General features: G+C 37.5%; 1 protein-coding gene across 1 annotated transcript; it reads right to left on the reverse strand.

Annotated features, from left to right (window-relative positions):
* Positions 1–906: 906 nt before the first annotated feature.
* si:dkey-65j6.2 (pleckstrin homology domain-containing family G member 4B) lies at positions 907–25,677 on the reverse strand. The gene is given in 26 exon segments (XM_043230143.1): positions 907–1,706; positions 2,356–2,414; positions 2,878–3,074; positions 3,149–3,325; positions 4,463–4,576; positions 4,682–4,859; positions 5,787–5,957; positions 6,473–6,697; positions 7,604–7,687; positions 7,779–8,028; positions 8,994–9,256; positions 9,259–9,383; positions 10,379–10,679; positions 12,730–12,921; positions 13,049–13,171; positions 13,975–14,113; positions 14,216–14,367; positions 14,494–14,592; positions 15,116–15,232; positions 15,354–15,440; positions 15,531–15,621; positions 15,691–15,814; positions 16,736–16,903; positions 17,832–19,020; positions 21,511–21,708; positions 25,533–25,677. Coding segments are annotated over 25 exon segments (4,815 nt in total). The 5' UTR covers positions 25,536–25,677; the 3' UTR covers positions 907–1,706; positions 2,356–2,366.
* Positions 25,678–26,104: the final 427 nt, after the last annotated feature.

The raw sequence follows: 26,104 nt of genomic DNA on the forward strand, positions 1-26,104 counted from the left end.
ATGGCATTAAATCACATTACGGCCTGTCATGTTACACGAGTCTATTTCCGACGAACGGTCTCTGTGGGGTTGTAGAAGCGCATTCATTATGATCTTTATGTATAAATACATCCCTGTACATGTCCGCTTGCGACTGTGAAGTTGTTAATCAGAGAGTCGCTTTCGCTGGTCGGGTTTCCCTCGAGGGCTCTGGCTTCTTATAGTTCGCCTAGCTAACAAAATATTAACTTTTTGCTAACGTGTCTGTTATTTCTGAACGTTCAAAGCTCCGGATTTTACTTTTAGTAGTATGTTTAATAAAATGTTAAATCAACGCCCAACTAAAAACAATCCTTGGCATTGGGTCGGACCTTTACTGTATTGAAGATAGATTGTAAATCATATCGTTGTAGGATGCCTATACTATTAATTTCGTCAGGTAAGAAGCCACTTGGATAAGTTGACGTTTACCAGAACTTCATTTACATATATCAGTTTATTAATTTGCCAGATGCTGTGCAATGTTGACCGTATCGGTGTTAATATCGTCGGCTAAAAGTGAAATATATTTTAGTTGACATTTAAATATAAGGTGAAATACTGAATGAATTCAAACGGAAACTAAAATAGTAAAATAGTGGTTTTTAACGGGAATATTTTAAATATATTTTAAAGCAAACAAAGAAAAGTGATAGAAATGACAAACATGCTAAATGTGCTAGAAATAAAGATTTAAAAATAGTTTAAAAATATTTTTAAAAATAGTTATGAATAGCAAACACTATTATAATATATAAGGAATGTATTTCTGCTAATTCATGTTCATCTGACGGCCTGTTTATGTAAATCAAGACCCAAAACGGCAACGGTCTATGGTTAAAATCACATAAAAAGCAACATTAAATACAATTAAATGTTTTTTAAAAGCAAAAACGCAACAAATTTTAAATAAAAACTGAAAAAAATCTAAAACAAAAATATTTAAGTGATATTAAAACCACAGAGTTTGATGGCTGCCAATGTCTCGCTGTTTATATTTCCAAAGAAAGACGTAAAACGAAGCAAATTATAACGACCGTTTATTTATTATAAATCTTTTAAATAATAAAATACAGTTTTCTCTCTCTCACAGCTAAGGTACTGATATCTAGTATACGACGCTACACGAAATAAACAGTCCAGTAGTTTTACACATGATGTGTGTAATCTATAGAGAGTCAAATTTTAATAATCAAAATGCACTTTCAAGCAATCGTGTGTGTATATATTTTCAAAATTCCCTGAACCCATAAACCACACTGGGGTTTTTAAGCTGGATACATGTACAAAGCACAACATTTGGGACGTTTGATGATCATGATAGAACAGATGTTTAGAGTTATAATGTTAAACATCGCTTATACATTGCATCTGATTTCAAAATACATTTTTACAGCTCAAGAAATATCGTCTCATGCTAAATATCGCACAATAAAGCTTTTCCAGGAGAACGTCCTTCTAGGTCTTTCTCAGATGGTCGGTAGCGGAAGTAAAGAACTGGTCCGTAATGGCAGATCTGGTCTACATCGCGTTCTTTTCTTCTTTCCCACAGCATTCATTGAAACCAAAATCTAACGTTTGCTCCGTTCAGGTTTGTTCTTCATCAGGTGTGTCCAAACGGTGGCATCTCGCACGAGTTTCTCGCTTGAAGCGTCCAGTAATCCGCTTCTGGAGAGATGCGAGCGTGCCTGAGGAAAGGATGCATTCAGAAAACACGTCATTTATTGTTTGCACGTATTTGTGAAGTATAATTTGTTTTTCACAGCTTTATGGAAAATCGCGATGTTCGTGTTTATGATATCTTAATATGGAGCCGGGCGACCGCATTTTGGGACAATGCAAGCAATCAAGCAGCTGAGATTTGTTATATAGGCTCATATTCATTATATCACCCTACAAGAGGCTGGGCATACAGCTTTATCGATTGGAGCTGTATTAATATAGTGTCTCTATAAGCGCCCCTATTATGGATTTTTGAAAATGACCTTTGCAGCGCGTAACCGTGTATTCGGTTGACTCCGAATCATTGAAACGAGTCATTTTTAAAACGAATCCCTAATATTAGCATATTAAAGACCCCCTTGTTGGTCTTTTTGTGTTTGTCTGAATGAAAATGAAAACGCTTTGCCACTAGGTGCCGCAATTAAAACTCACGAACACTGATTTAATCAAAGAATCAAAGAATTGAAGAATCAAAATCGAAGAATGAATTGTTTGGGAGTCATTGAACAAATAAGGTAAAAATACACGCATATTATAAGTCAGCGTTTTTATATTTTTCATGCATGTCAGCCTGTTGCTCTGGACTCGTCATAAGGGCTGTTTAATTTAACTTACCTCAATCACAGCTAAACTTCAGTTGATGCCTTGGAACGAATCGGCTCTTCAAACTGACACTACGGTAAACACAGACAAAAGCATGATTAACTTTCAGTCTGAGCTGAAATATGGAATATCAGTGTTATGTTATGTTTCAAACCCTATAGCTTTTCCTCAGTTTTAGCACCTAAAAGTGTATGGTATTTTGTCATTTTTTAAGCAAATCTCTGAAGCAAATAGTCAAAAAACTTATAGTTAAGCCCCATGCACTGGAGGCTTTTGCCATTGCTTTGCCCGGAAACGTTGCCTGCACTGTCAGAAATAAAACGTCCATGTTTGTACATAAAGGATTCATTTTGGTGTCTTTTGAAGGTGCATATTAGTGCCTAAAACGTACACATCTGAACCAAATAGGTACAAAAGTGTACCTTTTGAAAAGGCGCCACCCCAGTGAGCGCTTTTGTACCTTTTATTTCTGTCAGTGCAAGCAGGCAGCTTGCTGGGTTTTGAACAGAGCTGACGTGTGTTTTATTTCTCAACCTTTAGAGAGCCGTGAGCGTCTGTTTGTGGACCGAGCTTCTTCCTGGACAGGCCAGGTGAGCTGTAGTGAAGAGCGTGAGCCGGAGACGACCGACACGCTGAAGGTCTGGAGTACAGCAGTGAAGACACAGACGCTCTCCGCGTGGGGCAGTTATGGTCGGCACAGCTAAATAAACTTGTGTTATCGGTAGAGGAATCTACGGAGAGAGAGATTTTACAGTATCACCGTACAGAGACTGTTCGTGTTCCAGTAAGCGGGAGCGTCTGTTACCGTATTTTCCTTGGAAGACGCTGGGTGACATGGAGCCCCGCCCAGACGAGGACGATGAGAGGCTGCCTGCGGTTGACGTGCTGCTGCCAGAGCCAATCGAATCTGGCCGCGGTAAAGCCACGCCCCTTTGAAGGCTGGACACCAAGGGATTGGGTCTTTTAAGGATTCCTACAACTTCTGCCAGAAGAAAAGTACGGGAATATTCAGGTAGTGACTAAAAAGGGCTTTACTTCATGAAAGCAGCTGCAAAAGGGCAAGTTTTTCAGGGGCGTAGCAACTATTCTACTGTACGTTCTCACATTTAGAAGATAATCATTTGTGATTTTTATAAAAGCTTGTTTCTGACAAAGGTATAAAGGCAATTGTGACATTTTATCTCACAATTCTGACTTCTAAATTGATATCTCACAGTTTGGCCCTTTTTCTTCGAATATGCAAGATGGAAAGTCAAAACTTTGAGAAAGTCCCTTAGAATTATGAGAAACCATATTTCTCGCTTTTCTGTATCTTCTACATTGAGTGTATGTCGCGCTATTCGGCTATTTCTCATCAGTATCGAGAGAAAAGAAGTCCGTTTTTCTTCCGTTGCAGAAACAGGCTTTCATTGATTTATTTTTTGGCTGCAATGTGAATTAAATGAAATTGCGAAGCGTTGATGTGTAAAATGGCAGCTTTAAAGAGATTGTTCACCCAAAAATGTACCAATCATTTACTGAAGACTGTTGGTAACCAGTTTTGGGTCCCATAGTATTTTTCCCAGACATACAGTAGGATCTTTCACCCTTATAAAGGAAGTCAGTGGGACCCATAACCGCTTAGTTAACAACGTTCTTCCAAGTATCTTTTTGCTCCACAAAAGAAGCTCATAAAGGTTTGGACGAAGGTCAGTAAATGCCAGAATGTTTATTTTTTCGGTGAATCTCTTTAAGATCAAGCAGAAGCTTCTGTCAGCCTGGGATTTGGTCGAACAAAAGAGCAAGTGTTAAGCAGTAACCACATTATAGCTAGCATTCACTAACTATTATCTGCCTTTCAGCGAATTAGTTGCAGATTAGTTAGCGTAACATCCCAATGTAATTGATATTCATGACCCGAGCCACACCTGGTAAAGTTTGTGTGCCAAGACTCTGACAGAAAATAAACTACCTGATGAAAAAAAGACAACAGAAGATCTTTGATAAAAATCCCAATTGTGAAACGCTAGAATAATTGCATTTCAGGATGGTTTTCAAACCGTTCCTACGCCCTTGAGTTTATACAACGGGATCAGTTTTATGCATGCAAATTGTCAGCCTGCGATTGGCTGATAAATACCTCTTCCTGTGACATCACCATTCACGGCGTGGTTGCTAACAGCTGCGTTTCTAGGTTGAATGTCGGAGGGTTTCCAGCCCATTCCCATGAACAACCTCTCCTGTCTCCTCAGCTCTGAAACACAAACATCAAGTCCTGTAGATCCATGGACATGAACCCATTTAAACTCGGCCTATAGGTGCCTAATTTCCTCCATGTAGTGTTGTATTATGTCCTGACCTCTGCTCTTCAGCGCTTGTTCCCACAGTATGTGCTCCAGGTCTCTGGTCCAGGCCTCTTTGGCGTCCCGCGTCTCGGCCTGTAGGATGTAGGTGTCCTGAGAGCGTCTCCTCCTGAACCAGATCTCGAAACTCCTGCCGCTCACGCCACACGAGTGAGTCATGCCAATCTCACAGGTCTACAGAGAAACATTGAGCGAACTTGAAATATAGATTGCGTGCAGTTTAAACAAGCACCTAATATTTAAGCGTCAGTGTAGTTGAAAGAAAGTGAGTTTGCTGGGATTTTTTGCTTGACTCTGAATGAATAAGTTTTATTCCCAGGGAGAATGAGAGGATTCAATGAATCAGTTCAATTTATTGTTTAACATTTTTCAAAAAATTTTCGTGCTGCATTGAAGCTAGGTTATTTTGATTAGGAAAAAACTAGAAAAAAGCCAAAAACTAACAAACCAAAAAAACCCCATAACACAATAAAACACAAAAAATATTATTTAAAAAAAAAAAAAATAATAATAATAAAAAAAAAAAAAAAAATAAAAATATATATATATATATATATATATATATATATATATATATATATATATATATATATATTATTTTCAATAAGTTGAACTGAACTGATTTTTGAGTTATATGTTTTTGCAAACAAAACTCTTTAAACTCTTTTATACATTTAGGATTGGTATGATATTTGGGGGAAATGCATTTATAAATATACATTGCTGCTCAAAATGTTGGGGTCTGTAAAATTTAGTAAAATGTTTATGAAAGATGTCTCTTCTGCTCACCAAGGCTGCATTTATTTGACCAAAACTACTGTGAAAAAACTATAATTTTGGGAAATAATTTCCTATTTAAATATGTAGTATGATATAATTTATTCCTGTGGTCAAAGCTGTATTTTCAGCCTTATTACTCAACTGTGTCACATGATCCTTCTGAAATCTTTCTAATGCTGATGTGCTGCTTAGGAAACATATCTCATTATTATCAGTGTTTGAAACGGTTGTGCTGCTTGAAACATGTGGAAACGGTGATGCAGTTTATTTTCAGAATTCTCTGATGAATAGAAACATTATATAATATTCTCACACGCATACCTTGATGGACATTTTGTAAACATACACATCATCTCCACGGTCGTTTTTTTTGGTCTTGGTGAAGAGGATGACATCTTGGAAGAGAAACACTCGCCGGAGGGAACGCTTCTTGCGGAAGATTACCCAGAATTCATCCTGTCGAATCAGCTGGCCCTGCTCGTTCAGATTCAGCTGAAGAAACGTAACGACAAAACATATAATGATTATTCCTTGCATATTATGGAAAAACTGTAAAACCATTTTGAGATGAGTGAGAGACAAAAAGTAAGAAAAATATAACTATATGTTACCCTGGACTACAAAACCAATCATTAGGGCCATTTTTTTCTAAATTGAGATTTATACATCATGTGAAACCCATTGGTGTATGGTTTATTAGGATAGGACTTAACTTAATACAATCGATGGAATCTAAGGGTGCAAAAAAAAAATCCAAATATTCAAATATTCAAATAAATCAACAATTAAGTTTTTATATATTCAAAGTAGGAAACAGAGTGGATATGGATATTTATTCGTCCTAATGATTTTTGACAATTTGGACAATTTTATCCCATACAATGCATTTTTGCCGATTGCTATAAATATACCCCAGCGACTTAAGACTGGTTTCGTGCACCACATATGGTGACCTATTTATTTGGTGAACTATTTTTTTAAATCCATCTTGAAGCTTCATAACTAACATCGCAGTCGCGGACGGCGTCCATAGTGAGCAGGTCGTTCCCGTGCCGCAGCTGGAAGCGCACCACCTCTAGAGCCGCCTGGATCTCCTCTCGTTCTCCGCTCTGATCCGGCACACATTCGTCCAGGATCTCCTGCAGCAGCAGACTGTATTTACTGATCCTCTGGACCGGCTTCAGCAGATATGATGAGAGATCCATGCTGTCGCCCAACTCCATCTGCTTACGCTGGACAAAAAGTGGCTCGATTTACTCAAATCGAACTACTACAGAAGGTTCAAACGCTTGCTGATGCACCAGAAGGAAAAAAACACGCATTAAGAGCCACTTATTTTGTCTTCTGAGAGACATTTATTTATCATTTGTAGCCTCTAAAGGGCAGTACTAAATGAAAAAGTATGATATTTAGGGAAAAATGTACCAAACTCCATTATGTTCAAAAGTTTTCATGCCCCCGCCTCTTAATGCATCGTGTACTTCAGGAACATCAGTGAGAATTTGTACCTTTTGTAATAGTTGCATGTGAGTCCCTGAGCTGTCCTCAGTGTCAAAAACGAATCTCAAAATCATACAGTCATTGTTGAAAAGCGTTTGAATTAAGCGTTAAAACCGATTAAGTAGTATTGAGAATCAAGGCAATGTAAACTTTTAAATAAGATCACTTTTATAAATTCTGCTATTATTTTCCTTGTGTAAGACGTAAAAATCTTTTTTTGTGAGATATCTTATTCAGTTAGTACCAAACGAACAACATGCATTTTGTATAACCCCTCTTATTTTGGCAAAATAATAACATTTAGCAGATTCTGAAAGGGGGGTGTAAACTTTTGACCTCAACTAATTATTATACAGTCATTATTTTATTACATTTTTATATGTCGCACATTAATTTATATATTTATATTTTGCATGTATTATTTTAAAAGGCTATTTAAATATACATTTAAAAAAACATTTTTAAATATATATTACATATTTATATATGTATTATATTAACATTTAAGTACTATATAATATTTAAATTAAAATATACGAAATATGTTAAATAATATAAAAACAACATCGCATGAATTCTAATATAATATATAAATTAAATGACATTTATTTTATGTATATTTCGTATAACAAACCCACCTTGAAGTATCTGTGATGCTGGATTAGAGCGTCAGACTGGGGTTTATTCTTGCTGTAAAGGGCGTAAAGTCCAAAACTCTCTCTCTGTTTTAACAGATATGACTGCGAGGTTAAAATGATGCTCTGTTTATAATAAAGGCGGTATGATTACGCTCAAACTACAGCGGCGCCTCACGTGACGGAGGAAGCAGCGGCCGACTCGGAGCGGCTCCGACCGACCGGCCTCCAGGTCCCGCTGGAAGTGCTGGCAGTGGAAGTCGTACAGTTTCTCCAGGTTCCCGAAGATGCGTCCCCGCTGTCCGCGCAGATCCTGGGGGACGTCCGGCCGGGACAGCAGGGGGAAGTAGTGAGTCAAGATGTAGCCGAGAGAGCGAACGTACTCCGCCTCCGTCAGAAGGAGCTCCTCCATGATGCGATGAAGCTTCCTGCAGAGAAATTAAGATAAGAGTGTGTTTCTAAAATAACTAGAATCTATACTGAAACATTAGCTGTGACAGCCTTCCCTTAAAAAAAGTGCTGTTGTGTGGCACCATGGAAATACTATGATATGAATTACAGAAATGATAATGCTTGTCTTACATGAGTATGTTTACAGCTGTAGTTAATGAACTGATCTGAAAGCGCTATTTTTACACATCGCTTCCGCTTTTAAAATCCTTCCTTTGGTCTTTTTTGCTGTAACGTTACCTTTCTGACATCAGTGCAAGCTTTTGGACAGAAAAAGAAATAGCATGAAAAATATTGAGACTCGTTTTTTTTTTTTCCGTGTTATACTCTACTCTTCAAAAGTTTGGAGTCTGCAACATTTATTTTTCGAAATGATTAAATATAGCACAATGTGAGAATAATAGTTTTAATAGAAAATCAGCATTTAGGAATAATTTCTGAAGGATCATGTGACACTGAAGACTGCGGTAACGGAAAATATAAGTTTGATCACGGAAATAAATTACATTTTACGACTGACGCAGAAAACTCTTTTAGTTTTAAACTGTAATAATATTTTACAGTATTACCGCATTTTTGATCGAATTAATGCAGCCTTGGCGAGTACTTCTTTTAAAAGTCAAATAGACTTCTTTTAAAATCATAAATAAATCTCACTGACTCCAACCTTTTGAGTTTTATTTACTACTAGCTAGAAAACAAACCGCAAACCCACAGTGATTCAACTTTATATATAAAGACAACGTATTTTGTACATATATTTTCCATTTATTTAAATGATTTAATTTGAGTAAATAAAAAAATTATAATTCTGGGCACACTATACTTTGGTCAATAAATCGTGATTTGAATGGATCAAAAATAGTTCCAGAAGCAGCGATAAGGTGTTACATTAAATATTTTTTACCTTTTAGAATAGATTAAAGTACCACGGGTCACTCACACGGTTGCGTTTGGGCTCTCGGGTCGGATGCAGCGTGTTCTCCATCCGTTCTCCAGCCGTCTGGGATCACCTCGGCCTCTCCTCGGGCCGCCTGAGAGAAGACGGGCTCTGTGATGAGGAGCTCGGGTCCCTTGCTGCCGGTTCTGCCGGCCGCGTTCTGCCAAGGGAACCACTGACAGCCCACCGTGCTCGAGCCGGCCACGGGTTTCTGCTCCTGGGACGCTCTTCTGCCTCTCTGGCCGCAGTCTGCAGGAGACTCCTTCGCGGTCGGAGCGCTTTTGGCCTCTTTCCGGGATTTGTGGCTGGATCTGAAGTTGAAGCAGGTGACGGTGCCGTGAATGCTGTCCCTCGCCCGACTCGCCCGGCTCTCCGACGGATGCTCCTCTTGTGCTGGGGTACGTGATTTGTCCAAAATGTTATTTATGTTAATGCAACGTATTTTTTTTTCTTGTTGTCTATTACAAATATATACCATCCTTAACTTGCTGGAGAAGCAGAATGAGATGATTTACTGAGCTTTGTTTTTAGGTATTTTTTGATTCATTTTCACAGAAAACAAGGTGTAATGTCTTAAGTCATAGTAAATATCTAGATCCACAACTGTTTGAAAACTTGTAGTAGAGAAAAGACTAAGATAGTATTTTTTTTCCCTTACATATGAGGAATTGTTCAATGCAAAACATACCTTTTAATTTTTTTGAAATTTTAAAGTTTTGTTTTTCAGTAGCTTTTTAAGCTATTAAGATGTATTATTTTTTATTCTAAATAAAATAATAATATTTTGTGTGTGTGAATATATATATATATATATATATGTATATATATATATATATATATATGTATATATGTGTGTGTGTATATGTATATATGTTATATATGTATGTATATATGTATGTGTATATATATATATATATATATGTATATATATATATATATATATATATATATATATATATGTCATAACTATGAATTTATTTACCATATTGCCAGTAAAAAAAAGTAAAGAAAAAAAACTGCAGGATGTAAATAAAAATAAATCAGAATTGAATTATATAAGAATTCAGAGGAAAAAAACCTCTAAATTTCACAATGAAAACATACAAACTTGCAATTTTGACTTCTTAAAAAAAGTCAAATTGTATGAAGTAATATTAGAGAACTAATTTCCTAGAAAAAAAGGTCAGAATTGCATAAAGTAAACTAAGAAATCAAGAGAGGAATGTTGTATGATGTTAACGATTTTGAAAAGAATTATACGTTTTGTGGAGTAATAATTTATATTTGCATGATGTAAACCCACAATATGAAGGGGAGTTTAAACTTGCAATAGTGAGTAGTTTACTATTTTATTTTTTTATGTCAGTTTAAAGCTTCCATGCCCTGACCTGGAAGGACCTCGGGCCGATCGGAGGGATGTCCAGCGGTGGTCTGAACCCCTTCCAGGAGCCCCAGTCTCTCCTCCAGCTGTCTCCTGGTCTCCTGGCAGTGGATCCAGGCGGCGTCCCACACCTGAAGAGCTCTGGAGCTGGAGCAGGCCTGCGCTCGCGCCTCCTGGAAGTGCTCGGGGGAAAACTCGTCTAATCTCAGCAGGTGAGCGTGAAGATGTGTCCAGCGCTCCTCGTCCGGAGAGCTGAGGTACTGCTCCTGATCCAGAAACAGCCTGCAGTCGCCGGCCACGGCTGATGCCTGAGAGCAGTTATTAACAGTTATTAACAAAAATGGATATATCCACAGAAGTCTATGTGATGTAAAAACTTAATAAAGAAAAACTTTGAAGCTCAATATCTAAAATTACTCAGAATGCAGATAGAATATATGATATATATATTTAACCCTCAACCATTTTACATGGCTGCTATAGTTACACCATGGTTTAACCACACCAACCATTGTTTAACCATGCATTTGTAGTGAAACTTTGGTTTACGCAAATGGTAACCACTATGGCCATTTTCTGTCTATTTAAGAAAGAGTCATAAATACAACATGGATTTAAAATGTGATCATTTCTGTTGAAATGACCAAAGGCGATTATGGAAGGAAGGCAAGTTTGTATGTGTCTGGTTGTAGCGTATAACACTCCACTAGGTGGCAGCATGATTTCATGATTTATGTTACCAGTGTTTTAAACTAATTAGGAGATTATAGGAGAGTTGTTCTGATTTGTAGAGAATCGTTCAGACCTCTTAAAATGTTAAGTGCAGATGAATTTGTGCATAAATAAAAAAAAAAAAGCCTTTACGACTCTTTGAAAGCCTTTGAAACCCAACTAATGAATTGACGTCAAGACTGAACAGCTGCGGGTCTCATGTGATTGTATGTAAAATCTCAGCGGGGTTTCTGATTAAGTCCTGAGTTTGAGGGTGACGATAATCACTCATTTATCATAAGCTATAAGAATTTTGTAAATTGGTGCATTAACAGGGGTCAGAACTGAGAATGTTATGCATACCCTTGATCTTTTGAAATCGTTGAGCTATAAAAACTCACAATTTGACATTAGTCTAAGAACAGCTTATATAGAAGGCAGTCTTCCAAAAACAACAGCTTGGGGAATGTGCTTCTCTGTGATGTAATAGTGTTGACAAGCACCGCCTCCACAGAAGCAGATCTGTGCATCGCTGCATGTTTAGCTCCTCCCACTGAGTCTACGTGACTGCCAGTTTAGCCCCTCCCAGTGATTCTACAGCATTTCTGGTTTATCCCCTCCAACCAATTCTAAATCACTGGCTGTTTAGCCCCTCCCACCAATTATATATCGCTGGCTGTTTAGCCCCTCCCACCAATTCTACATTACTGGTTGTTTAGCCCCTCCCACCAATTATATATCACTGGCTGTTTAGCCCCTCCCACCAATTCTACATCACTGGTTGTTTAGCCCCTCCCACCGATCCTACATCACTTATGGTTTATCCCCTCCTACCAATTCTAAATCACTGTCTGTTTAGCCCCTTCCACCAATTATGTATCACTGGCTGTTTAGCCCCGCCCATCAAATCTACGTCACTGGCTGTTTAGCCCCTCCCACCAACTATATATCACTGGCTGTTTAGCCCCTCCCACCAATTCTACATCACTGGTTGTTTAGCCCCTCCCACCAATTATATATCACTGGCTGTTTAGCCCCTCCCACCAATTCTACATCACTGGTTGTTTAGCCCCTCCCACTGATTCTACATCACTTATGGTTTATCCCCTCCTACCAATTCTAAATCACTGGCTGTTTAGCCCCTTCCACCAATTATGTATCACTGGCTGTTTAGCCCCGCCCATCAAATCTACGTCACTGGCTGTTTAGCCCCTCCCACCAACTATATATCACTGGCTGTTTAGCCCCTCCCACCAATTCTACATTACTGGTTGTTTAGCCCCTCCCACCGATTCTACATCACTTCTGCTTTATCCCCTCCTATCAATTCTAAATCACTGGCTGTTTAGCCCCGCCCATCAATTCTACATCACTGGCTGTTTAGCCCCTCCCACCAATTATATATCACTGGCTGTTTAGCCCCGCCCATCAATTCTACGTCACTGGCTGTTTAGCCCCTTTATTTTAATGGAGATCCAGACAGCATCAGTAAGATGATGCTATGCTGACTATACAGGATCCGGCATTAATGTCACATTATTATGCGTTTACATTCAGTATATGCCATTCATATTCACTGTCTGTGTCAAAATATTGCTAACATCATAAGTGAACTACAGAGAACAGTATAAAAAGCACAAAGCCTACCCTCTCACAGAAGTGGCAGATGTAGACCATCATGCTCAGCTCTTCACAGCAGCGCTCGGCTCGTGACACAAAGTCAGACAGACCGGATTTAAACACGGACACCATCCTGTGAAACACCTCCGTCTCGGGATAGTTTGGCCCCTGAACGCTCTCCGCGTCCGACACCAGCATCATCGCCTGGTGCTTTCTCTCCTGACACGTTACGAGAAAACGTTTAGCGCAAGATTTTGGGCCGCTTAATGATTTTGAGGTTCGACCTTTACACATTTGAAGTGGGTTATGCAGCGGGGCACCGTAGGTTTTTTTCACGTTGACTTACGTTTGCCTCGGAGAGAAAAGCTTTGAAGCCCTGCAGCGTCTGCTGGATCCGTTCGCTGCAGTCTTCCACAGATTCAGCCTGCTGGAGCCGCGCTTCTCCTTCTGTGTCGAACCAGTCCTTTATCTACAGAGAGAGGCGCTTCACTCAAAAGTTCAAACGTCTGGGCTCACATTTTGTTGTTGTTAGAAACCAATGTTTTTATTCAGACTCATGTAAGACAGTAAAGACATTTGTAATGTTGGAGAGAACGACAAGCAGCAATAGCGATCGTTTCATGTTTAAATATATACTGTAATATTATATAATAAATACTACAATTTTATTTTTAATAAAATCAAATTTAATTTTAAATTTATTATATTATTATATTATTTTTATTTTAATAATTTAATATAAATTCAATTATGATATTATACCACTAAATGTAATAAAAATCATTATAATTTCTAAACATTTTCTATTATAAAAAAATTATATATATATATATATATATATATATATATATATATATATATATATATATATTATAATGCATTGATAGAAATACAGAAAATATATTTGTTATAAAGACTAAATAAATCTAATAAAATATTAGAATAAATAAATTATGCAAAATAAAAATGAATAGCAATTTAAAAGATAAATAAATGCTGTCATGTTTTTCAAAGAATCCTGAAAAAATTGAAAAAATTTTCTTGCAAAACTAATCAGCATATTATAATGATTTCTGAAGAATCACGTGGAGCAATAATGCTGAAAATGCAGCTTTGATCACAGAAACAAATATATTAAAAGAGTTATTTTAAATTGTAATAATATTTCACAATATTCCTGTTTTTACTGTATCTTCGCAGAAGATAATTTTTTAAAGCCCCAGATGTTTCGTCTTTAAATAAGCCCCATTTTCAAACTTTCTTTGTCGCTACCTTTGCAAACCTGGACTCCATCTCTCTGAGCTGTAACAGGAAGTCCAGGTGCTGCAGGGACATGTTGGACTTCCTGGCCAGGATGTGCACCTGCTCCTCCATGGAGTTGTACAGATGTGTGACGGTGTCAATCACCTCACTGAGAGAAATACAGGTGACTTACTGCATCGGTATTATCGGTAAGATCAGTAGAGTGCATCTGAAGTGTGTTTATGTGTGTGTGTGTGTGTGTTGTGTTTACCGGCTCTTTTCACAGTCTGGTGACCTCACTTCAGTTTCCCGCCTCAGCCTCGCCAGCATGGTTCCGCTTCCTCTTTGCAATCCGACCAATCGTGCGTCTCCCAGCACGTCCTTCATGAGAGCCCCCTGCTCCTCGATGCATTGCTGCACGTCCTGATTCACACACAGTCATTTAACGCCATTTAACGTATTCACAGAGGTGTGTACAGCATGTTTTTATGTATAGATAATTTAGTTTGGAGGTGGGAGGTTGGTTTGAGACAGAAAACGTTTAATTACCTGCACTGTGTCGATCTTATGAACGCCTTCCAGTGTCTTTATGGCTCCTGATAACAGAGCGGATGCCTCCTGAAGATCTGACACAAACGGATACAGTTTCTGTAACAAAAAAATGTGTAATTGTAATGTAATTAAATATTGTGAAATATATACAAGATTATAATTAATCAAACATATATATATATATATATATATATATATATATATATATATATATATATATATATATATATATATATATATATATATTATAGTTGATCAGATATTATGTTTGATTAATTATAATCTTGTATTATTGAATATAATTACAAATATAATACCATAATGTCATTGATAACATAGTAATATTTCTAAAATAAAATGTAAATAATTGTATATAATAGAGTAATAAAATGTAAAATTATACATATTATACAAATGATAAATTACACATTTTACAAAATTATTTTCAAATATAACAGTGTAATATGGTATAAAATAATGATATTAAAAAAAAAAAAAAATATATATATATATATATATATATATATATATATATATATATATATATATATATATATATATTTTTATTATTAATATTATTAATGCTGGTAGGGTTCAGATTGCTTGCCCAATCATGTACCTGATGGATCTGTAGCCAGTCACAGTGATTGTACTGAAAGGATCCGTGCAGAGCCGCAGTCAGCTGACCGGCGTCCACTATTTTATAAAGAGCTTTAAGCGACGTCACAGTTTCCATCTGTAGAGGGATGAGAAGATCAAAGTAAGTTAGAAATGCACTTGCATGCACAACAACATTATAAAGAAAACCTCTGAAGCCAGGTGTATGTGTGCAACTATAGAAAAACGTCTCCCCTGACCGTAAGCCCGGGCCTTTTCTCATGACTGTGGCTGTTGTCCTTATTCAGCAGCAGCAGAACCCAGTGCACAGCACGAGCATCGACTTCCTGTGGACACACGCTCAAGATTTAGTGCCTAAAGAGGTTTTCAGGCTGCAGTTTTAACACACACACACACACACACACACACACACTCGCCTGGAGCAAAAGGAGAGCTTTGGCGATCTCTGGATGCGGCGGCTTCTTCCGTGCATCGAACACCACCGTCGTCCCTAGATCTTTCTCTTTCCTAAAGATAACCTCCGTGAGCGTTTCAGCAGCGAACATCTATTGTGTGTTAGCGGGGCAGATGCTGTACCTGGTGATGGTGTGGAAGTACAGCAGGAGTTTGCAGATCTCCTGGCTTGAAATGGTTGCAGAAGCCCAGACCTGATGATCTCCATAAATCTCCACAACTGCTCGGCCTGACCGGTCCTGACCCCCTGCAGGAGGCAGACGTTAGGCCGTGACAAACACAGAGCTGTCCTGTAAGTGCTAATGCTTTCATTACCGCAGTCCTTGTACAGTACACCCGGCCCTGGAGCACAAAAGCTGTATATAAAAGTTGGTATTTGTAGCTGGTATAGTTGTATGGGTCAAAATGATGCATTCTTCTTTTATGCCAAAAGCCATTAGGATATTAACTAAAGATCACGTTCCATGAAGATATTTCATAAATGTCCTATTGTGTATATATCAAAACTTAATTTTTGATTAGTAATATGCATCGCGATGGACTTCATTTGAACAACTTTAAAGGTGTTTTTCTTAATATTTTGATTTGTTCACATCCACAGATTTCAGATTTTCAAATAGTTGTATCTTAGCCAAATATTGTCCGATCCTAACAAACCATACATCAGTGGAAAGCTTATTTATTCGCCTTATGGCTGGTTTTGTGGTCCAGGATCACATATAAGCGTTACATTTCAATAGAAATCGCATGCTATTAAGAAAGGGGCGTTATTCATGAGGTTCTTAGTCTATAGTTTTAACAATAAGGATTTATTTCTGCTTGCTAGGCTGATAAAACATTCCCACTCGCCCCAGCACAGGATATTATATACTGAAATTAATTTTATTTATATATAGAAAATTAACACCTATTTATATATATATATATATATATATATATATATATATATATATATATATATATATATATATATATATATATATATATATATATATAAATCTATATGTTCACATTTAAAATTTAATTTAAGATTTATTATTTTAAAATGAAAAATATGCATTATTAGATCAGCTCGATCATTTTACTCCACACAAAAATAAAGGTGATATTAATTAGAAAAATTAGATATCTGTGTTTTTTTTTTTGTGTTGTTTTGGGTTTTTTTTACCTGTAAGACACATCATTCCTGAGTGAAAGAGGCCGTCGGCTGTAAGTGCAGGAGGTGTGGATGATCTGGATGGTGGTCTCTCTGTTTCAGCTTGTGCTGATGAGTCTGAGAGATTTATCCGTGGTCCAGTAGCAGGAGGGGACAGAGTTTTTGAGTCCTGAGAGAGATCTTCAAAGGAATAAGCCAGCATGCATTAAAACATGATCAAAGATGTTGCTTTGGTTCTAATAAGATTCAATTAAATCATAAGGACTTGTCTTTAAATAAAACATATTGGACATTTTTGATCAAACATTGATCTTTTCCTCCTTTTTTCTTAGGCTAGTGTGTGGATGAATGTAAAGATAGATGTAGAATGGATATATGTATGTAAAGATGGATGGATATAGAATGCGTGGAGTTATAAATGGACGGGAAAACTGCAAAATATAGGATGAATGAATGGATGGAAAGATTGATGTACAGATGGAAATGCAGATATAGGAGGATAGAAAAATGGATTGTGGATAAGAGATGGAAAGAAAGGTATAGGATTGATGGATAGATGGATGCCTGGAAAAATAGATTGATACTGGTTTGATGGATGAAAAGATTAATAGATATGATCGATGGATAGAAAAATAGGTAGATGTAAGATGGATGAAAGATAAGTGGGTGGGTGGTTTGATGGATGGATGGATGGATGGATGAACGATAGAAATAGGAAGCATAGATGTAAGATAGATAGATATAGGATGGATTGAAAGGTAGGTGGGTAGATTTATGGATGGATAAAAAAAGATATACATGGAGAAATGGATGTAGATGGATGGGTGGTCAGGTATGTGGGTAGGTGAATTCATGGATGGAAAGAGAGATGGATGGAAAGGCAGATATAGGTTGGAAGTATGAAAGATGGATGGATGGATGGATGCTTGGAAAGATAGATCTATATTGGATTGATGGATGAAGTAGAATAGATGGATGGATGGATGGCTGGATGGGTGAGTGGGTGGTTGGGTTAGATAGAAGATAGAAATAGAAAGAATAGATGGAAAGATAGATATAGGATGGATTTATAGATAGATAGATAGATAGATAGATAGATGATCCAAACCTTGAGCTGGTAGACGTCTTCTTTGTATCTTGGGAGACACGAGTCCAAAAGCGGTGCTCTTCTTCCCTGGAACCACATGCAGCCTGGGAATCATTTCAAAGTAGCTGCTTCTGTCCGCCTCGTTTGTCTCTCCTTGGACAACAATGTGGCACTTCTCAGACGTCCCAACCACAGCCGGAGTAAAACAGTGTATCTTGTCCTGAGAAATGTTGTGTGTTTGATCCCTACTGGAGTAACTACCTGAAGGACCTGTTTCTGAGGAGCTGCAGCAAGCCGGATTCCCCTGAGCAGATCTGTGAAGGATACTCAGATGCTCAGTTCTTTCTTTGGGTTTAATAGGTTTCTCTTGCGCTTCCGCATACCGGCATTTTTGAGCTTTGGTCCCTTGTCCGTGTTTCCGCTGCATGCACGGCGTGCAGGGTTCCTCTGCGAACCTCACGGTGCGAACACAAGCCGTACGTTCCCGAGAAGCACTGTTGGACCTCAGCAGAGGAGCATGAGTCTGAGTCCAAGTCTGTGAGTATCCTTGAGTTTCTTTGGTAAGGTCCATTAGATCTTTGCAATTGCCAACTGGACTTCTGCTGTCCCACGTGTTTGGAGACACCCATCCCACCGGACGCATCGCAGACTGAGCTGGATCCATTTCAGCGTGTCTGGAGCTACTGCTGTTGTCTACCAAACGCAAGGATACTGCTATACCATCCCGCGCAGGACGAATCCTCGTCTCGACTGAGTAACTAGAAGGAGTAGATGTATGTGGAAGGCACGAACTCAAAGATTCTGGTTGGTTTGACGTAGACGAGGAGGCCATCCTCCGGTTGTCTTCAAATTCAGGATTGGCCACCTCTATCCAGGGAACCTTGACTATGCCCTGCTGGGTTTTGAGGACGCAGCAAGCCAGAGTTCTTCCATGTCTGCCCTCGTTGAGTTCCCGAAGCCAGGCTTCAGTGAAGATGTCGGGGTAAGAGTTCTCGGGTATCGGGGTTTCCTGCAGCTCACGTTCCTCCTCCACCTCCAAAAGGCTCTGGACGACAATACGGGCTGCCTGGTTTCCAAACGGCACGATCTGCAGGTAAAAGTCTCCTGGTTTGAGGAGCAAGGGGTTAACGGGAGCGAGCTGGATCACGATGCGATCGTGTAAACACAAAGGCCACCCGGAAAACCGGAACACCCTCTGAGGGTACGGCGCCTGTTCGGGACAAAAAAAATTGCGTAGTTTTTACAAAACATACAAAATTGGCAGCTGTGGTCGCCAACTCTGTAAACTCTGTCAAAACTGTAAATGTGTTTAAGGTCAAAACTACATTTTACAGTATAAAACTGTAATTGGCAAACAAATCAATTTGAATGTAAACCAGTGAATTCTTTAACATACTGACAAGCACCATAATAATACAGGCAGTAAAAGAAAAAGCCACATGAAGAATCAAAGCTCACCAAGCAGCTCCGCCATAAGCAGAAGTACATACTGATATATAGAAGGTGCACTTTCATGCACAAAAAACACCATCATGCTAACACGCATGACACTTAAATAAAGCAATAAACATTTAATAAACAACAGAATATGTACAGAAATAACAAAAACTATTAAAAACATAATTACAACATGGTTCGATGTTTTACAGTCTTTCCCTGTATATGGTACAGGAATTTACTGCTAACCTATTAAGTTTTTTTTAGCATTTTAACAAGATTTTACCGTAAAAATTACTTATTTTTTTTTTACAGAACTTCGATTCATGGAATGTTACATTTACATTTGAAGGTGAAACGTGGCAGCCATAAGAATGCAGGATTAAAATTAGAATTTTAATGGAAGCCGTTCAAAAATATTTAAATGAAAGAAATTCTATAAATTACAAGACACTGTTTTTTTTAAATGAAAGCCTTGTTCAAAAACATCTTTAAAAAGCTATATTTTGTTATAGCTTTGTTAGCCCTAAAGTTTAGACGGATAAATATGGGCATATGGGAGGAAATATCGTAGGATAGATAAATGGATGGATGGATATATATTTGTCTGTCTATCTCTTTATCCATCTATGTCTGCACATCCATGCATCCAACAAAATAAGTTAATTCTGGTGGGCCAGGGTGGAGGAATACTTTATATTTAATAATCGAAACAGTTTCATGAGATACAGATTTATGTACGTGTTACAAATATATCATGATTAGTGTCAACAAATCTTTCATGCATTGTATAAGCCACTTTAAATGGATAAATAATAAAGCAAGAAGACAGAAGTCCTCGCGTCAAATGTAAGTGCATTTTAAGTGTCCGCATTCACGCGAAATAATTACTGACGATTATATTAAGCTAGTTCTTCTTTTACTAATATAGATGGTGATTATGAAGTGAAAATAAAGCAGTGCAGCCCGTGGAAGTGGTTCAGATGAGTATCTGTGGAGGATAAAGGGCTTTAAGAGCTTATTTAATGAATATGATGGAGCGATGCTCAAAGACGTGCTGTAATCACTGCTCTGAACAGATGAACCTCACACGGACGACTGCTTCAGTCACTCATTAATTGACCTGAATGTCAGGCGGTGGTCAAAGACGATCTGTCTGAAAGACATGCTGCAGTCTCAGATGACGCTGGTTGCTTGTTGTTATTAATCTGAAAAACTAGATAAGATGATAAGGGTTGCTGACCCATACTGTGTGCATGTACTTTTCTATGCGCATACTGTTATATGAATGTAGACGAGAAGGTTTAAGGGTGTTTCCTCAGCTTTAGGCACCTATGTGATTCAATTTTTTTTTTACTGTGCCTTCATTGTGTATTTTGTCATAAAATGTCTTTAATTTTTATTTTTTTCTCAAATCTTCATTTTTAGATTTGAAGAGAACGGTGAGTGCTCTTGAGATTAAAGAAGACCTGAAAACAAATCAAAGGCAAATATCAAGGTAAATATCAGTTATGAACAATATATTTTTATTATTAACTCTTCTAATCAAGCTTAAAATGTTACAGTTAGTCTGAAACATATTAGTTTATTTAAAATGTGCAATTAAGCAGAAAAAATTTTTAGGTTTTATTTTTAATGCATGAAATTTCCATTTAATTTTTTAATTTTAAAATGACTTTTTCCATCACTTTTTTGTAAATTGCGCAAGAAGTGTCAAAATATGATTTAATTTTATTTGTAATCGATAAAATGATGGACCTAGCAGAGTTTTGCTGTCATGTTGTTTAAAATGTAAAAAAAATGAGCTGACATTTTGGTAAATTGTGCTGAAAATGTCGATATTAATCAGGATTATTTATAATAGGTAGCTATGAAATCAACCCTAAGACAAGCTTGACATTTTATTTGATCATTTAATATGTCTGAACAGATAATTGCCATCACATAATAAGATAAAAATCGGCAAAATTATAGAAACTGTGCTCTAATATTATTTGATTTTATATAACATACATAGAATGCTGAATGCTAAAATATCTAAAATGATTCTTCCCATCATAGAATTGTATTAAATAAATGCATAATTTAAGATAAAACCGTTTTTTTACACTTTTTACATTTTCAGAAGATCAAAAGAAACATATTTTAGGCCTTGAAACTGTTTTTTTATGATTTTAAACGCGCGTTTTCCTTCTCGAGTCGCTTATTGTCATGATTTCCGAGCTCATTTATGCATGTTTTTTTAATTTTTCCCCACACTCACACAGGCCGCCTGCTGCACGCTCTCCAGAAGGTGCCTGGCAGGGATGAGGAAGTCGGTCAGACACTGGAGGGCGTCTCCGTGGTAACGACCCTCGATGACCTGGAAGAGCTGGCCGAGGACAGTCGAGGCCGTGACCTCAAACGGTGGGTAGAGGGCAGACAGACAGCTCTGGATCAATGAGTCCAAGGACTCGGGATTCTGTAAAATCACACAGAGCAAAGTACAATTATTTTTAGTATCTTAAACAATTCCGAAATTTACATTACATTACATATATCTCCAGTGTCACGTGATCCTTCAGAAATCATTCTAATGCTGAACCGATGGTCCAAATGCATTTCTGATTGTTATCAATAATTATGCTGCTTCATATTTTGTGGATTCATCTGTGACCCTGGAGCCCAAAACCAGTCATAAGGGTCATTTCTTTTCGAAACTGAGATTTATACATCTCAAAGCTGAAAAAGCTTTCCATTGATGCATATGTTTTTTTAGGATAGGAGTGCTTCTACAAGTATATTAGAATATGAGGCTGTAAAAAATCGAAATATTGAGAAAATCACTTTCCGAATGAAGTACTTAGCAATGCATGTTACTTATCAAAAATGAAGCATAATCATATATTTATGGTAGGAAATTTACAAAATATCTTCATGGAACGTAATCTTTATTGATTACATTCATTCAATGTATTTTGTCTATTGCTACATATATTTCCCAGCGGTTTTATGCACAATAGTCACATTTTATCTATCAGTATTCATTGATGAATAGAAAGTTCAAAAGAACAGCGTTTCACACAAATGCATCTCCTGCAGGTTCTTAAGGAAATATACACCGAGTTTTTAGTTAAAGCTGCGAAAGTAAAGTTTTGCCTCTTTGTCGCCATCTCTGTTTAAAACCTGCCACTGCAGTTACTTCCGAAACGATTTTAATTGCGGGTCTTCAGCGCAAATTGATCTAATCACTCTGGATGTTTAGTGTATTTTGCAACCACATTTTCTTATCTACGTCTTGGAATATACAAGTAAGAATTTTCTACGTATATAGCTGCCGCGACTCAACGCCTTAATGATGAAGCTGCACGCTCAAAAATGGCAAAAACCTAAACGACGTACTGCATCTTATGTTTTCGAAATGCTCTCGAGGTGCTTTGAATCAAAGCAATACAGAAATCCTGACAAGGACGCTTCCGGTCGAAATGGCTGGTGCGGCCAAATATCGATTTTTAACCAAAAAAGGTTACGGACTGCAGCTTCAACAAGAAGAAAATGTGCGGTTCGGAGGCAGCGAGTGTAAGGGACAGACGGACAGGTGTGGTCTGGGAGATCGTGAGACCAGGTCCAGGGGGAGTTTTCAGTTTCTCTGACCCTCAGGCCCAAATCCGGCCCTTTAGTCCGTGGATCTGGATTTAGCCGCTGCTGTTTCAGCAGTGACAGACCGCAGGGTTAATGGACATAGCTGCTGTCCAGTGGGCTGGAGTACACACACACACACACACACACACCATTTAAGGACAAGGGCCCGAGCGACAGGGGCCAAATTCGTTAAAAACACACATTGGGTTCAACTACAAAAACGGTTTCGTGGTCCCATTTGTTGACAATAAGCAACTTTGCGCCTACATGCCAATTAACTTTCAGAGTTTTAGTAGAGTTTTAGTAGACTGGTAGGGTTAGGGTCAGAATCATTTGACGTGTTCTTGAAAACGTACCTATAGTTTATGTATGTTGGGAGATCATCGCAACAAAGAGTTAGCAGATAATAATCACACTCCAGTGAAAGCTAGCTGACATACAGGTGCTTATTGTACATCTACAATTTCGTGTGCAAGAAACGAATGTAAAGTCGTCACGAAACATAAAGGTCTGTTTGTTTGCTATTATGAAAGACTCAACAGAGCATGCTATTTTAAGACAATGCAATATACAGACAAAGCACATGCAAAGAATCACTGTTTAAGTGTTTATTTTATTGCAGTCCGTCTATTTGCGATTTCAGTTCCGCTTCGTATCTTTAAAGGGTTTTTTCCTCCGCTTACAAACGCCAAACGGTTTCGTTCCTCTCTACGCTCCGAAGGTGACGAAAAGAGATATCCCTTCTATAAAAACATTCGACTCTAATGTGTCTGAACTAAGCAAGAATTGTGAACCTGGCTTAATGCCTTAATGCTTAATGCAAATTAGAGCATTTTCAACAAGGCAATGTTTTATGATAAAATATGTCTATTTTGTTTAGCTTCGACTGCTTTTGAACGACTGTCACAAGCGTTTTTCTAAAATTTCTTAAAAAAAAAAATGAATTCTGATATAAAATGTGATGTTTGAAGCAGGCAAGGGCCGCCTGGTGAAGCGTGTGATGTGAGAACGGACACGTCTGTGATACCGGATCCCGTCCCGTCCGGTGTATTTCTGACCGATCCGCATTCATGTCGAGCGAGAAACCGACGCCAGGTTTGAGGCTTGCTGAAATACACTCGCAGCGACCTCTGAATCTCCTCTGACCTCAGTGGCCATCCATCAAAACACACCACTGATGTTCGGTGTGTGTGTGTGTGTGTGTGTGTGTGTGTTTGTGTTGAGATATAGGAGCGAACCCTAGTCTCTAGTGTCCAGTTTCTCTCGGTACACTCAGTATAAACAAAAGTTATCCTAATCCTGTCACAATAGTTTTTGAAGCACAGCAGAATTAAATTAAAGCCGTTTTGTTCCAGAAAGAAGCAAGAACGGTTACATTTGCATTTATATTGTAACTTTGAATTGTTTTTGAGGTTGCAAATAAAAGATATTACAAAATATTTTTACTACAATATTGGTGCAAAATTCAGTGTCTTGCCGATTCTTTATTTTTAGTTTGTAAATTTACTAGCAATTTCTAAGTCAAAATAGTTTCAGAGTAATTCTTAAACCAGTTTTGTTGTTGTTGTATTTGTAAGTAAAACAAACATTATTGTACAAAATTATATTTCATATTATTTTGATTACTTTATAATTTTACTAGCAATTTTCCTACACTATTTTTTTCAGTTTGTGTCAAAAAAATAATAAATTGTGTAAAAATAGTTTTTATGTGTAATTCAGGGTTTATTAACCTCTAGAGCGCTATAGTTACAGACTGCAGCTTTAAGCTCTATGTAAATTATTTCTCCCCATAGAAAACAGTTACAAAACTAAGTTGCTTTTTATTGGAAATATCTCTAAATACCTTACTGCATACTTTAAACACAATTTATCTAGAATTGTTATAACAACTAATCATTTTAATTGTTTATTTGAATTAATACAGTTAATTATACTACAGAAAACATTCTGTACCACAATTATTACATTTTTTACAGTTTTTCAGAAAACAATTTATACCGCATTTATTGTACTAAATTTTTTGCTGTTTTTCAGAAAACAATTTATACCGCATTTATTGTACTAAATTTTTTACTGTTTTTTCAGAAAACAATTTATACCGCATTTATTCTACTACATTTATTTACTGTTTTTCAAAATAACTTTGTCCACACTAGTAATTTTCCCTTTTGAAAATATATAATTTAATTCAAAAGAATATATGGCATTAAGTAATTGTTTAATATTTAAATAAAATAATTGAATCATTTATTTTAACAATTTCAATAATTTTTTTTTTCGTAAAATCATCTTCTGCATTGCAAGTAATGGCGTCCCTGCAAGGATTCTGTTTGCAACGCATTTCTGTGACTTTTTAGAGAGCAGCTAAAGCAATTTAGCAACCGGCACTTGCATCCGAGCTCATTTCTTTTTTTTCATGTTAGTGAATACAGGACAGTCAAGCAACATCACGACCTTCCTCAGAGGAATGTCATCATGTGTCATGGTCTTTTCTCTCGCCACGTTTCCTTCTGAAAGTTTCAGACATGTCATAAAGCGATCCTATAAAAAACAAATGGTGTAAAACTGTTTTACAGAGCTAATCGGCACCGTGAGATCGGTTTGGTTCATGACATTAAAGCAGAGATGAAGGCGTTCTGAAAACGGCGAGAGTTACCGTACCATCCTGAGCAGAAGACGGCGCTTCTCCAGCTAAAGCCCCGCGTCACATTCCCCGAAGTCCCTTCTGAAGCGAGTAAGTGATTTATGTAGTGAAGCTGATCTGTGTGAAATAAATCCATCCATTCTGTCCGAGTCCACACCGAACACTGAAGGACTCCCGTGTGTGTGTGTGTGTGTGTGCGTGTGTGTGTGTGTGTGTGTGTGTGTGTGTGTGTGTGTGTGTGTGCGTGTGTGTGTGCGTGCGTGTGTGTGTGTGTGTGTGAGAATGTGGGCTGTCCTCAGTACAGAGAAAGAGAAAAGGATTATCTGTTATTCCAAATAGGTATTTATTTTACGCTTGCATCTATTGGTTTCTCGTTAGCATGCATATTACTAGAACATTAGTCATTTAGTAGTGCTAATTAAGCGCATATTAACAGTAATATTAGCTTTAATTAACGCCTCATTCTACATCCCTAACACCTAAACTACTACGCTAAATATTAATAAGCAGCAAATAAGAAAAGTTATAGTTATAGTTAATAAAGTGTTAACTAGAAAGTCCCTCGTACTCGCAAAAGTAACGCGATGCT

This window comes from Puntigrus tetrazona, unplaced genomic scaffold, assembly GCF_018831695.1.
Source record: "Puntigrus tetrazona isolate hp1 unplaced genomic scaffold, ASM1883169v1 S000000148, whole genome shotgun sequence".
In the NCBI taxonomy this organism is placed as follows: Eukaryota; Metazoa; Chordata; class Actinopteri; order Cypriniformes; family Cyprinidae; genus Puntigrus; species Puntigrus tetrazona.